We start from the raw sequence: 12,019 nt of genomic DNA, 5'->3' as shown, positions 1-12,019 counted from the left end.
TTTTTTTTCTCAACATGCTGAATAGCAAAGAAAAATTTAAAAAAATTGAAATTTCATCTGATTTATTCAAAAAAATTAGAAATTAAGGCACAATTTCAGTCTTCCTTAAAATTGACCCGATCAATTTTACTTCTGAATGATTTGAAAAATCCGACTTTTTGCTCAAAACCACTTGAAATATTTTTAAAAATATAAAAATGAATTTTTTTCCCCCACTTAAAAGTTTGTAATTTTCGCATTAGATTTTATATTTGATTAAATTTTTGAGCCGACTGCTCAATCGGGAGGTTTTATGCAGAAGCCCGATTTCAACACGGCGCGGTGTGTCATGTCACGGTCAATAGAGTCAACTGTGCGACGAGAGTGCTTTTCGCGTCAACTCGAAAAGCTGCTCCTCCTCGCATTCATGCCGCGCGCTTTGAATAATTCTGGCGTACGGCTTCTTACATTGCGCAAACCAATTAAGGTGATTCTGAATGAGCAATTTCGCGAGACGCCTGCCTTTCCAACTCATTTGCCATCATTGGCGTCACATTTGACATGCTTGTGAATCACTGGAAAGCCGCAAAGGTTAAAGCAAAAGCTGTGTTTAAAAAGTATCTACAGGTTTTGCAGGTCAATGGCAAGCTCAAATAGTTGATCTACTCAAAAATTGGCTAACCTTTCTTTTTTTTTCACGGAGAAAAAATAATTTTTTATTTTTTAAATTGAACTTATTATAAAATTTTAATGATAACCAAATAAAAAAATATTCAATGCAACCCAAAAACATAAAAATTGAAAATAATCTTCACATTTGCAACTTTTTTACAGAATACAGAAGATAAAATTTATTATTCAAAAAATGCAGAGGCATTTTATATCACCTCTATTTTGGCTGATTCATTATTTTTGATAAAATTATAATAATGAAGCTACAAGAATTGGAAAAATTTTAAAATTCCTCTCTATATGTTAAAAGAGGAATTTTTAAGAGAGGACTTTTTATGCAAATCTTATTATTTCAGATTTGTGTATCATTTTGATTTAGCTGAAATTTTCCATCTTAAATATCACTCTTGACCTTTTAGCCTCTAATTAACATTTAATGTCTCAGAAATTTCCTTCCGAGTGTGGCAGTGCGGTGGCAGCCTGGAAATAATCCCGTGCAGCCGCGTTGGCCACGTCTTCCGCAAGCAGCATCCGTACACCTTCCCTGGGGGCAGCGGCAACGTCTTTGCCAGGAACACGAGACGCGCCGCCGAAGTTTGGATGGACGACTACAAACAGTTCTACTACGCCGCCGTTCCACTCGCCAAAAACATCCCCTTCGGAAAGTGAGTTGCCGGCGAAAGCAAACAAAATTCGTATGAATTAAATATATGTTTGTGTTTAGCTTGCAAAGCAGACTGGAGCTGCGGGAGAGGCTGCAGTGCAAACCGTTCAAGTGGTACCTGGAGAACGTGTACCCCGAGTTAACCGTCCCCGACTCGATGGACATCGCGTTCGGCTCGGTCCAGCAAGGCTTCATGTGCCTCGACACCATGGGACACTTGCTCGATGGAACTGTTGGTCTTTTCAGCTGCCACGACAGTGGTGGAAATCAGGTGATTTTTTCAATTAAAAATAAAATCTGTATGAAATAACAAAATGTAGAATAATTAATAATTAAACCATTAAAATTTCAAATTTATTTATTAAAACTAAAAATTAGATTAAAATATTATACCATAAAACTAATTTTAATATTAAATAAGAAATTTTGAATTAAATTTAACCTGCAAAAAATGGTAAAATTGGTAAAATTATACTTATCTTAAATCTTTATCGCAGTTTATTTAAATATTAAAAATAATTTAAAAAAAATGATTAATTTGATAGTTATTTTAATGTTTCAAGCAGAAGCACTTAACTGACTGCAAAATAATTTTTTTTTTTTTTAATTTTTAATTAATTTTTTTCCGTCTCTTTCAGGAATGGGCATTTACCCAAACCGGGTTGATCAAGCACCACGACTTGTGTGTCACTTTGGTGCATTCCGAGCCCGGCTCCTCGTTAAGACTAAGACCTTGCACAAATTCGTCTCTCCAGGTAATATTAAAATAAATGATTTTGAAAAAAATATTAATTTTTCCCTTCCCAATTCCAGAAATGGCACAGGCCCAGTGATAGAGGGATGCTGCGCCACGCTTCCTACAACCTGTGCATTGACTCGAGAAGTGTCCGAAGTCAGGGTCTGACTGTCGAGCCCTGTGATCACGAAGCCCAAAGTCAAAGGTGGAAATTCGCCCTCAACCGGTCGTGATAAACTTTTGTACTGCGCTGATTTTTTTTTAGTTGTTGACCAACACACAAACACACAATTGACACGAGAGATTATGCAAAAAGTATTAGGCTGAGAGAATACTCTTTAAATGTTATGTCCTTTTGAAAAACTGATTCTTGTTGAATGGAGAGAAATTTTTTGATGTGGTGCGTGATTGAAAAAAAAGTAATAAAAAAATTGTGCGAGTGAGGTTTTGCGTCGTTTTAAGACGCAGGCCCGGTTGACTGCTTGTTGTGAGAAAATTAATTGCGACTCGTAATTTATCACGCAAGTCACTCTCATATTGTGTCTATAACTCTCTTATATTGAAAAAAAGACTTATTGATTGAAAAATTGTTGCGTTTTGTGTAAATAATGGAGACATCACTCTATGTGCCGAGAGGCATTTTTTTTTAATTAAATCTGCATCCGCTGCAGAGTTGCAAGACTTCTTGGTTTTAAAAGAAGCCTGTTTAAAAGGGTAAAACTTGATTGTTTAAAATTTAAGTCTCAATGTTATCTGCGCACGAAATTGCTTATATTTGTTACAATTAGGGCCAAATGATGACATTCTCAAGCGAATCACAGACAATACACGGGGTTAGTTGATTACGGTTGATTAATTTTTCTCGCTCACTTTCATTTGCACAACTTGGGGCCAATTAAATTTCGGCAAGAGAGATGCTTTCCCCTATTGTGGCAGGGCACAATTCCTCAATTGGCACACAGCCTTGGTTTTTTTTTAAGACATAAAGTATTAAATATTGGGAACTTTTTAATAATCATGTGCCACTGAATGTCGTGTGCTCTGAAGTCGGCACACACGGACAATAATAATAATCGATTACTCAAGAATGACGTCTTATTTTTAGTCAGTATTCAAAGAAGGAAAATCAAATTGTGACGAGAGTATTATTGAGAAAAGAGAGAGAATGTAATTGTAAGTACTTAAAGAGAGTGAACAATACACTTTTGTATTCAGCTTCCTGATATGTGATTCAGTTAAAACATTCCTCGTGAAATGAGATTGACAGTGTCTTTGGGAAAACTACATCGGGAGGACACTCGCAATTTGTTAAAATTTGTACATAACGGAAAAAAGCAAACACTATCGATTCACTGTAAATGTCTACAGCTAAATTTATGACAATAAATTCATTGTAATTATACGTAAACTCGTCCAATTTTATTCAACATTTTCACATCCAATAGTTTCAACACATCAAGCCAATTTCTGCTTTTTCTTCTGCGACTTTTTCAGTTTATTTTTAAAAGCTTCGACGTCGATTTTGTCATCACTTTTGACCGGCGGTGCTTTGCTGGTCGACGGCTCCTCAGGGGGTTGGAACGCCTGCTGCCTCTTTTCCTGCCGCTTCTTGGCCGCCTCCTCGTGTTTCTCATCCCGCTCCTTCCTCTTCCTCGCCCGTTTCTGCGCTTCGTTAAGGAAATATTCACCCGAAGCGAGTTGCTTGTCAATTTTGCTCTCTGGCTGTTGAGGCGGGAACGGCGTGTACTCCTTCTTGACCTTCTTTTTCTTGGGCTGCTTCCGCTTGCTGAGGTTTTTGGTGTGGATCTGCGGCAGGAAGCGTTCCCAGTTTTCATTTTTGAGTTTTGGGTCCTTCATTAATTCACGCTTAATCATCATGGCCTTGATGTTGTAAATTGGGTGAATGTTGTTCATTGTGTCCTCGACAATCCTCCTCACCTTTTCAAAAAAAAAGAATAATTAATAATAATAATAAAAAAAGAAAAATAGATATTTAATTTGTTTTTTAATAAGATGTTCATTTAAATTCTTAGACTGAAAATGTAAAAAAAATTGCTAACTAAATTGTAATTATTGCAGAGATAAATAGATTTTTGTTGGTGTCTTAATTTTTTATTCCTTTTTTTAAAAATAGATTCATTGGTTTGAGGGTTGTAAAATTACTAAACATCCATCAAAGAGAAAATTAAAAAAAAAAACCGCTAATAATTGAATAAAAAACTCTTGGGAATTATTTCAAATTTAATAGATTTTTCAGCAAAAGCACCATGAAAATTGTCGCATCTTCTAATTCTTGAAGAATTTAACTGTCTTAAATGTCTATTTTATGGAAAATTAAGAAAAATTTTTAATAAATATCACATATTTTACATTAAATTTATTTTGCAAGTCAACCTCAAAATAAATTTTAACAATACAATTACAGCTTTGAAAATATTTGTTTCATTACTTTTTTAATAAAAAAAATTAAGATTTGTATTATTTTACCTGCTGAAGACCCTTGTATGGTCCGAGAGCGGCCACCGTCTGTCCCTGCACCAGGACGTAGCAGTTGGTCAGCAACTCAATTGACTTGAGGGTGCAACCGTTCGGTCCAATCAGCCTCTGCCGCCTTTTGACAAACTTGTCCTTCTTCCTGACCAGTGACCCTATCTTGATGATGTCGCAACTGATGTCGTCCAGCAGCACCCGCACCGCCTGCTCGAAGGGCACGCTGCGGGCCATCAGCTTGATCATGTCCCTGGCCTTGACAATCAGATACGGGTCCCACGTCTTCCTCGTCGTTTTGACGGTCATGCTGCCCTCAAGGCAGTCCAGATTGGCGGTGATGCCGAATTCCTCGAGGGCCTTGGTCACCAGCGGCCAGCACTCTTTCAGGTACTTTTCTCGGTACTTCGGAAACAGGGTGGCGAACGAACTTTCCTCCAACAGTCTAGCCTTCATGTCTCCGGCCTTGAACTCGGGCAGTTTCAAACTCCACGCGTTGTCCACCGGCTCCGTCGAGGTCGGCAACTTGCTCTGCTCTTCCTCCTCCATTATTTAGTGCCTGTAAAATTTAAAATCCATTAATATTTTATAGGAAACTTAAATTTCTCCTAATGTTTGAGATGAATTTATGGTCTTTTACTATTTATCTATAAGTGCCCTATTTCTAATGAAAAAGGAACATAATTAAAATTATTCCAATGATTTTGCCTACATAAAATTAAATAATAAATGACGAATTTCTGGACAGGTTAAACTATGATTTTGGTAATTTTTGATGAATAATTTAAGTAAGTATTGTAAAATTTTGCTTTTACCTAAATTTTAAGCCAACTGGAGCTAAAACGGAGACAAATCCTTATGTTTTGTTGTCCCACGTGAGAATTATTTGCCTTCCTTTTGTTTACAGCGCCCAGCTGCGAATTTCCTCACCTCCACCTGCGGCGCCACCGTCGCCGAACGACGGCTCGACCAATCAGAACGCCGGATTCGGGCCGCCTGTTGACAACAAAATCTTGTTTTGATGTCCTTCTTCTCGCGACCATTCCTCAGCCATCGGTGATCATTAGAAAGTTTCCTCAAGACAAACGCCACCTTAAGAGGATCACGGACAGTCCTGCAGTCGCCGGACACCCTGAAGATGTGATTCAGCCGCCCAAAGGCGGAGTTCCTATCAAAATTCGCAGGTAAAAATCGCGTGCGGAAAGCAGCCACTCGAGTGGCCCGTTTTGAAATAAAACGCTTTGTTTCCTGCTTTTTCTTTCCGTCACCGCGCTAATCACGACGGCAAACCAGTTTGTTCGACTTGATCGCGGTCGTTCAGGCCGAATTTGAACGCGAACGAGCCGATTTTCGGTCGATTCGGTTCGCGGGAAACGCCCCTCTAAAGTACTCGCAGTAATCAATCTAGTCCTCGGTGGCCAATTTGCATTTTTTTTCTAACTCGCACACGCCTGTGAATTGGCGAGAGGGCATCTGCGCTCTAAAATTGTCTCGTGCTATTCCATCGCAGCAACCGGTTTCGCTCCAAAGCCCGTATCATTTATTTTTTTTGGCGATCTCGTGAAATGTTGTTTGCGAATTAATTTATCCAGTGTTGATTTTCGGCTCTGACCTTCTGTTCAAACATATTTAATTTAATGTGGGCTGTTTTCTGATGGACAGTGCATGAATTATCAACGACGACTGAATTAATGGGGCTTAAATTTTGGATCAAATGTCAAATTTAAAACAGATTTTGGTTATTGCGCACATGAATTATTTATGTAACCTTTGCAAATTGTATGTGACGTCAAATGAATAATGACTAAATTAGCATGGACAAGTAACAATCAACGAAATTGCAGGGGGGAGAAGATCATAGGGCTTGCAATAAAAAAAATTTGTTGAAAGAAAAAGTATGATGAATTTATTATTAATTATTATTAAGACGATGGAGTTCAAGATTAATTGATTGTTTTGTTTGAAAGCGCAGGAGAAATTAGTCTCAGATGAGAATTTCAATTTTACTTTTATATGCTCTGCTAATTTCGTAACCATTGCTTATCTCCCGTGATAATATATTTTCAAAATGAGCAAAGTTAAATTCCACTTCGTAATCTCTGAAGGAGGAAATGTCCTCAAAAAATTTTGCCTGTTTTGTTTTCATTTATGTATTTAATTTTTTTGTCAATAAATTTTCTTAAACCAAATTAAAAAAGAATAACATAAAATTTAGGAGAGAAAAAATGGCTTTATGCCGTCATAAATGGGTTGGTTTTGATTTCTTGTCAATTTTTACTGATTTTTTTTTTTAATTTTTATTCATATTTTTTTTTTTTTTGCCAAAGTTATAGGCCGAGAAAAGAAATTTCCGGTAATTACCAAGTTTCCTTCCGGTGCTCTTTTCTTCTCATTTAAAAATGCTTTGAAAAGTTGAAAAATTTAAGCGAGATAAATAATATTAATAAACTCCATTCTCTTCTCTCGCAATTAATTGGGTTTTCATAAAAATTTTATCATGGCCAGAGGCACAATGTAATTAACATTGTGAAAATTATTTGCATCATTTTCATACATTTAACTCATTTCCATTTTAAAAAAGAGCTGCTTTTAACGGTAAATATCTTAAAACACTAATTTTTTTTGCAGTCGATTTGTATGGAAACTAATGGCAAAAATGACGAAGTAACTGAGTTGTAAGTTGTAAAATGCGAGACTTAGTTGATTCTAAAAAAAATATTGTGTCAAAATGAAATTTAATTAAAAATTTACAAAAGCCGTTAGCTGTGAGTCCATTGAAATCCTTTTTTTTTTTACGATTTTGCACAGATTGAGCGTTGAAAATTGAAGCAATTTATCAGTCAGCCAACGAATCGGACGAGCCGGCAAAATCTTTGTCATTGTCAGAATTACTTGATCGCCTCTGCTTTTTATTCTCTGATGCCCTGGTTGCTCGGTGCTCGCCACACTCGATCGAGCCGAGTGACAAGAGCGCTCGAGTGCTCAAGGCATGACATTCGAATGCGACAAAAAGCTCTCCCAACTTAAGAAACCCTCTGTGAATTCTCTGGATTGCAGCTGCCGCGCACCGGCTTTTTGCCCTCGCAGCGACGCCTCTCATCACTCATTGAATGTTTTCAGGAGAGACAGCAGCTTTTATTTCGTCCTCGATGCGCAGCTAAATTTTTCATCGAGATGAAGCTCAGAGTGCTGATTTCCAACTTTGTCGTGCTCCTCGCGCTCGCCTCGCCGTCAGGTGCCACTTTCTGCAGCGACGGATTCTCAAAGGTCGGTGCAAATCAAAAGTCAACTTGACTTGAATAATATATTCTGATGTTTTGCTTTTTTTGTAGGAACAAAGGGAGAACTTCTTTCACCTGCGATGTCATTGCTCTGGAAATGAAAACACCAAAGGTGAAGTAATTTAAATTATTGAACTGATTTTGAAATAATGAATTGAACCGGTTGAAAAATATTTGACTTTTTTACTATAAAAAGCTTCAAGAGTGGCTGAATTCATAAGTTGATTTCAAATTGGGATTTGAATTTAATTTTCAAAAAAGAATAATAAATTAATTTTAATCATATTTTTTTCTCAATAAGGAAAAATCTTCCAAGCCAAGCACCCTCATTTCTTAAAACTTTTTATTGAACTTAAAATTAATTATTGATAATTTCTAGATGAATATGAGGAAACAATCTCAAAAAGTCTGGATGTCAGGCTGCAAGACAAAAGCTCCATCGTGGTCGAATTTGATTTTCCTGCAAACCCCTGCACCTTCCAGCGATACAGCATCGAGCTGAATTACGTCAACTTGACCGGCGTGCCGAAAGGAAACTGCTCCATCTACCATCCGGAAAATCACACTTTGGACGACGATCTAGACTCGCAAGTCACACCACTGCGGCACTCACTGCGCAACTACCACACCAGCAACCAAACTTCCTACGGACAGCAGTGTCCGAAGGTATGATAATCTTGTTTTTTCCCCCTTTGGTGGTTTGAATTTGTACTTCTGCAGAGAGCCACTGTTGAATTCCACCATGTTTTTGATGGCTGCTACTTTGTCTCGATCACTCCGTACAAAAGTGGAGCCAACGAAGGCAACAAGAAGGCAGTGTTCTCGAGACCAGCTGTGTTGAGCACAGGAGTGACCAAGTCTGACGTCGAGCTGATGAACACAACGGCCAAAGTTCACACCACACCAAAGTTGATGTAAAAACAACTTCATTGCTCTTATTCAGTTTATTAAGTTGTTATTTTTAGTAATGGCACGGCCTTCATGACCTCGAGATTCACTTTCGATGACCGCTCCTTGCATATGGTTCCGACAATTGTCTCCATTTCCTTAAAAATGATGGTTGACCTTCGAGGTGACGGGGCTTGCACCAGGTCAGGATTCGAGTACAACTGCTGCGAGATTATGGTTAGTCTAAAAAGAAAATAAAAATAACAAACCATTCCTGATGAAATAATTTTTCCAGAATGATGATGACTCAACTTTCCTGTGCACGTCTCACTTTGATCCGAACAAGACAACAAATTGTAAATTCGTAAGTTACAGCCTTGGATATTTGTTGTGAAACATTAAACTAATTTTATGTTTCTGTTATTTTTATTTCCAGGACAGTGGTGAAACTTTTACTTCAGTTGAGTGCACCATGCCAACCAATTTCAATGGAAATTACTGTGTACTTGTAAGTTTCAGTAAATAATGCCAATTTTCAGACATACTTTTTTTCTAATTCAAAATTTTTTGTATTTTTCTAAAAGAATAAATAAATAATAATTGTGCGTGTTCAGGTTGAAATTAAAGATGACCGTTGTCCTTCCGTTGTTGGAGACATCTGGAGCCTGGGCCATGACCCTCATGCCCAGTCCTGCATTTGGCACCACAAAGGATGTAAGTCTTAGTTTCGCACTTTCGTTCTGAAGCCAACTTTTTACTCTTTAAGACCTGGAAAAGGTGGTACCACCCAGTGAGGTAATCACAAGGCCTGCCCCGCCAGAATGGTACGTCTGGTTGATTCTCGCACTAGTCATCCTGTTTGTGCTTGGATTTTTGTTTTACTACTTCTATCTCTTGTTGAGGAGAGGATTTTTGGCTGGCCAGCCAACTGATGAAGGTAGCTTTCTTTGATGTGCCTGTAGATTTTATCCTTAAACGAATTAAACTTTTTAGAAGGAGGCTCGGACGTCATAAACACTGCTTTACCGCTGCTCTCTGTGGAAAATCAAAAGATTTTGCTGCTCTACGCTCGAGATTGTGAAAAGTTTATGGAAGTGATGGCGCACTTCCGAGAAATGCTCTCTGACTGTTGCAAAAGAGAGGTAACTTCAAAGTCGACGTTTTAATTACGTTATGAAAAATTCAATCCTTTGCAGGTCATTGACCTCTATCACGAGTCTTACGAGCAGGATTTGAACCAGCAGGGCTCTGACTTTTTGCTCGAGCTCCTCAGAAAGAACAAAACATTTGGCAAAGGGCTCTTTCCAGAGGTCACAGTTGTGATCGTCCTCTCCGAATGTGGCATTGCCCATCACGTTGCCCAGATGAAAGGCACCAGACTGGAATACAAGGAGCAAGAGTCGTTTGACTCATTTTTCCCGCTGGCTTTGAAAACGCTGAAAGAAGATGTGCAAACCAACATGTACAACCGAGTGCATGTTGTTGAATTCTCAGCGTTCAAAATTCCAGCCAAGAGCCCGGAGATTTTCATCAACGCTCTCACTAGATACAAGATGCCTAGACACTTGAAGGAACTTGTACGAGCCCTATTAAGGTATAATGTTCTCAAAGAGACGTTTTAAATTTATTGTATCGTGTTAATATTTGCTTCAGAGCCAACAACAAAAGCGACATAGATGTCTGCGAAGATAGTTATCAAGAATTATTGGACAAAATTGAGGATCTTGTGGCCTACAGAAAGGAGAATCCTGACTACCTGGCTTCACTCATTGGCCAGGTGGCAATGAACGGAAACTCCACTCAGCTGAACGAAGAAAAATGAAATCCCGCCTAGAATCATGTTGGGCAATCAGGGTGCATTTTTATGTCATAGGACTCAAAGACTGATTTTTAATGTGCGCGCATTTGGGCAACTATCAAAGGTAGCTCCATCATTTTTGTGGGAGTCAAACATGTCCCTATCTCCCTATCGAGTTATATAATGCTATTGTGCAGCTTTATGTAAATACCATCCGTCAACAAACCGCAGCTTATTGTCCTACTACATATTGAATCCCTTCTCATGTGTAAGGTCTGGCAGATTGTTTATAAGATTTTGACTTGTCTTTGATTAGCATTCAATTTGTTTTTAAATATTATACCGTCCCATAAGTGTCTTTGAAAATGTGCTTTGTTGATTTGCCAAATGGAAATCATGAACGTATTACTTATTGTTGCCATAAACAGTTGCTGAATCCTCAAAATACAAGCCTACTTTTAAATTTTGGATCTAAAGTTTATCGTGCAACAAACCTTTTTGGCTTAAAGTTTGAATAATGTTATAAAAATGGTTAAAATAACCAGATAAATGGACATGTCTTTGCATTGTTGTTTTAAATTACATGAAAAGTTAACTCTTTGCCCCTGTAGTTAACAAATCAAGCAAAAGGCTAGTTGGTTAGCACAAACTGGACATGGTGTATTCCTAAAATCTGTCAATAGTTTTGCTTAACGCAGGTGTTTTTGATGCAGTTAGTGCCATTTTCAGTGCAATCCTTTTTCTCACATACGTATCTCAGGCATAATTTGTGTGTACATTTATCATTTCAAAATGCAAATCAAATTTTAGAAATTTCCAAAAATTGGTGTTAAATTTTTAAATCATAGAACTGTGGATCATCCAATTTTACTCTATAAGCACAATTTTCAGAATATACTCCTTAAAATTTGTTAAGCTTCTGTGCCACTGGAAATAAGTGCAATGATGTTACTGGTGTTCTAAGATTAAGAACCACGTCTAATTCCTAAAGCAGCCGCAAAGTCTGTGTGATTTGTTCACACCATAAAAGTGCAAATTCTTCTCTCACTCAATGCTCACTTAAAGTCAGCATTCGAATTCAAAAATCAGTATAAATTGTGTTATCATTACAAGTACAAAACATATTGCATGTTTCCTCTTGTCACATCAGAATCCATTTGTAATTTTGCTGAACTGGCCTGTGCAATTTTATTTAGTTATGATAAATTAATGGTTGTGTAAATAAAGAATAAACTCCTGACAAAAAATATAAGTTTTTACACTCTTAATAGTTCAAATACTTTACGTATTAATTTGTTTATGAGCTGGTCAATGTGCAATGACAGAGACTTTACAAATTGCAACCCGACTTAAACACTCATGTTTTAGGTAATGAAATTTATTTTTCATGCAACTTTGGTGAGTAATATAACAATCTCCAGTAACAGAATGAACACATTTAATATCTGCAAATGCTGCACCACTAACATATAGGATTCCGTGAATCCTGCAATGAATACAATTAAATTAAGTTT

The 12,019-nt window shown here is 37.4% G+C and overlaps 3 protein-coding genes across 3 annotated transcripts in view; 2 read left to right on the top strand and 1 right to left on the bottom strand.

Annotated features, from left to right (window-relative positions):
* Positions 1–3,470, top strand: part of LOC132193727 (polypeptide N-acetylgalactosaminyltransferase 2) — a 71,374-nt gene extending 67,904 nt beyond the window's left edge. Inside the window, exons 9-12 of the mRNA XM_059614574.1 lie at positions 1,097–1,316; positions 1,376–1,586; positions 1,954–2,070; positions 2,129–3,470. Of these exons, the coding sequence (XP_059470557.1) occupies positions 1,097–1,316; positions 1,376–1,586; positions 1,954–2,070; positions 2,129–2,284 (704 nt within the window). The 3' untranslated portion in view covers positions 2,285–3,470. The remainder of the gene's footprint in view (positions 1–1,096; positions 1,317–1,375; positions 1,587–1,953; positions 2,071–2,128) is intronic.
* Positions 2,846–5,486, bottom strand: LOC132193728 (KRR1 small subunit processome component homolog). The gene is made up of 3 exons (XM_059614575.1): positions 5,354–5,486; positions 4,539–5,097; positions 2,846–3,989 (listed from the first exon to the last, which is right to left on the bottom strand). Exons 2-3 carry the CDS (start codon positions 5,085–5,087, stop codon positions 3,507–3,509), a joined length of 1,032 nt encoding a protein of 343 aa, XP_059470558.1. The 5' UTR covers positions 5,088–5,097; positions 5,354–5,486; the 3' UTR covers positions 2,846–3,506.
* Positions 5,487–5,520: 34 nt separating this feature from the next.
* On the top strand, positions 5,521–11,759 carry LOC132193726 (uncharacterized). The gene is made up of 13 exons (XM_059614573.1): positions 5,521–5,722; positions 7,659–7,805; positions 7,871–7,931; positions 8,199–8,485; positions 8,540–8,733; positions 8,785–8,944; positions 9,003–9,071; positions 9,144–9,215; positions 9,322–9,421; positions 9,474–9,644; positions 9,701–9,849; positions 9,904–10,301; positions 10,361–11,759. The coding sequence occupies exons 2-13, from the start codon at positions 7,713–7,715 to the stop codon at positions 10,527–10,529; spliced, it is 1,923 nt and encodes a 640-aa protein (XP_059470556.1). The 5' UTR covers positions 5,521–5,722; positions 7,659–7,712; the 3' UTR covers positions 10,530–11,759.
* The last annotated feature ends 260 nt before the right edge of the window (positions 11,760–12,019 follow it).

Source organism: Neocloeon triangulifer, unplaced genomic scaffold (genome assembly GCF_031216515.1).
Source record: "Neocloeon triangulifer isolate White Clay Creek 2 clone unplaced genomic scaffold, ASM3121651v1 ptg000004l, whole genome shotgun sequence".
NCBI classification, from domain to species: domain Eukaryota; kingdom Metazoa; phylum Arthropoda; class Insecta; order Ephemeroptera; family Baetidae; genus Neocloeon; species Neocloeon triangulifer.
This window is presented reverse-complemented; position numbering and strand designations above follow the sequence as displayed.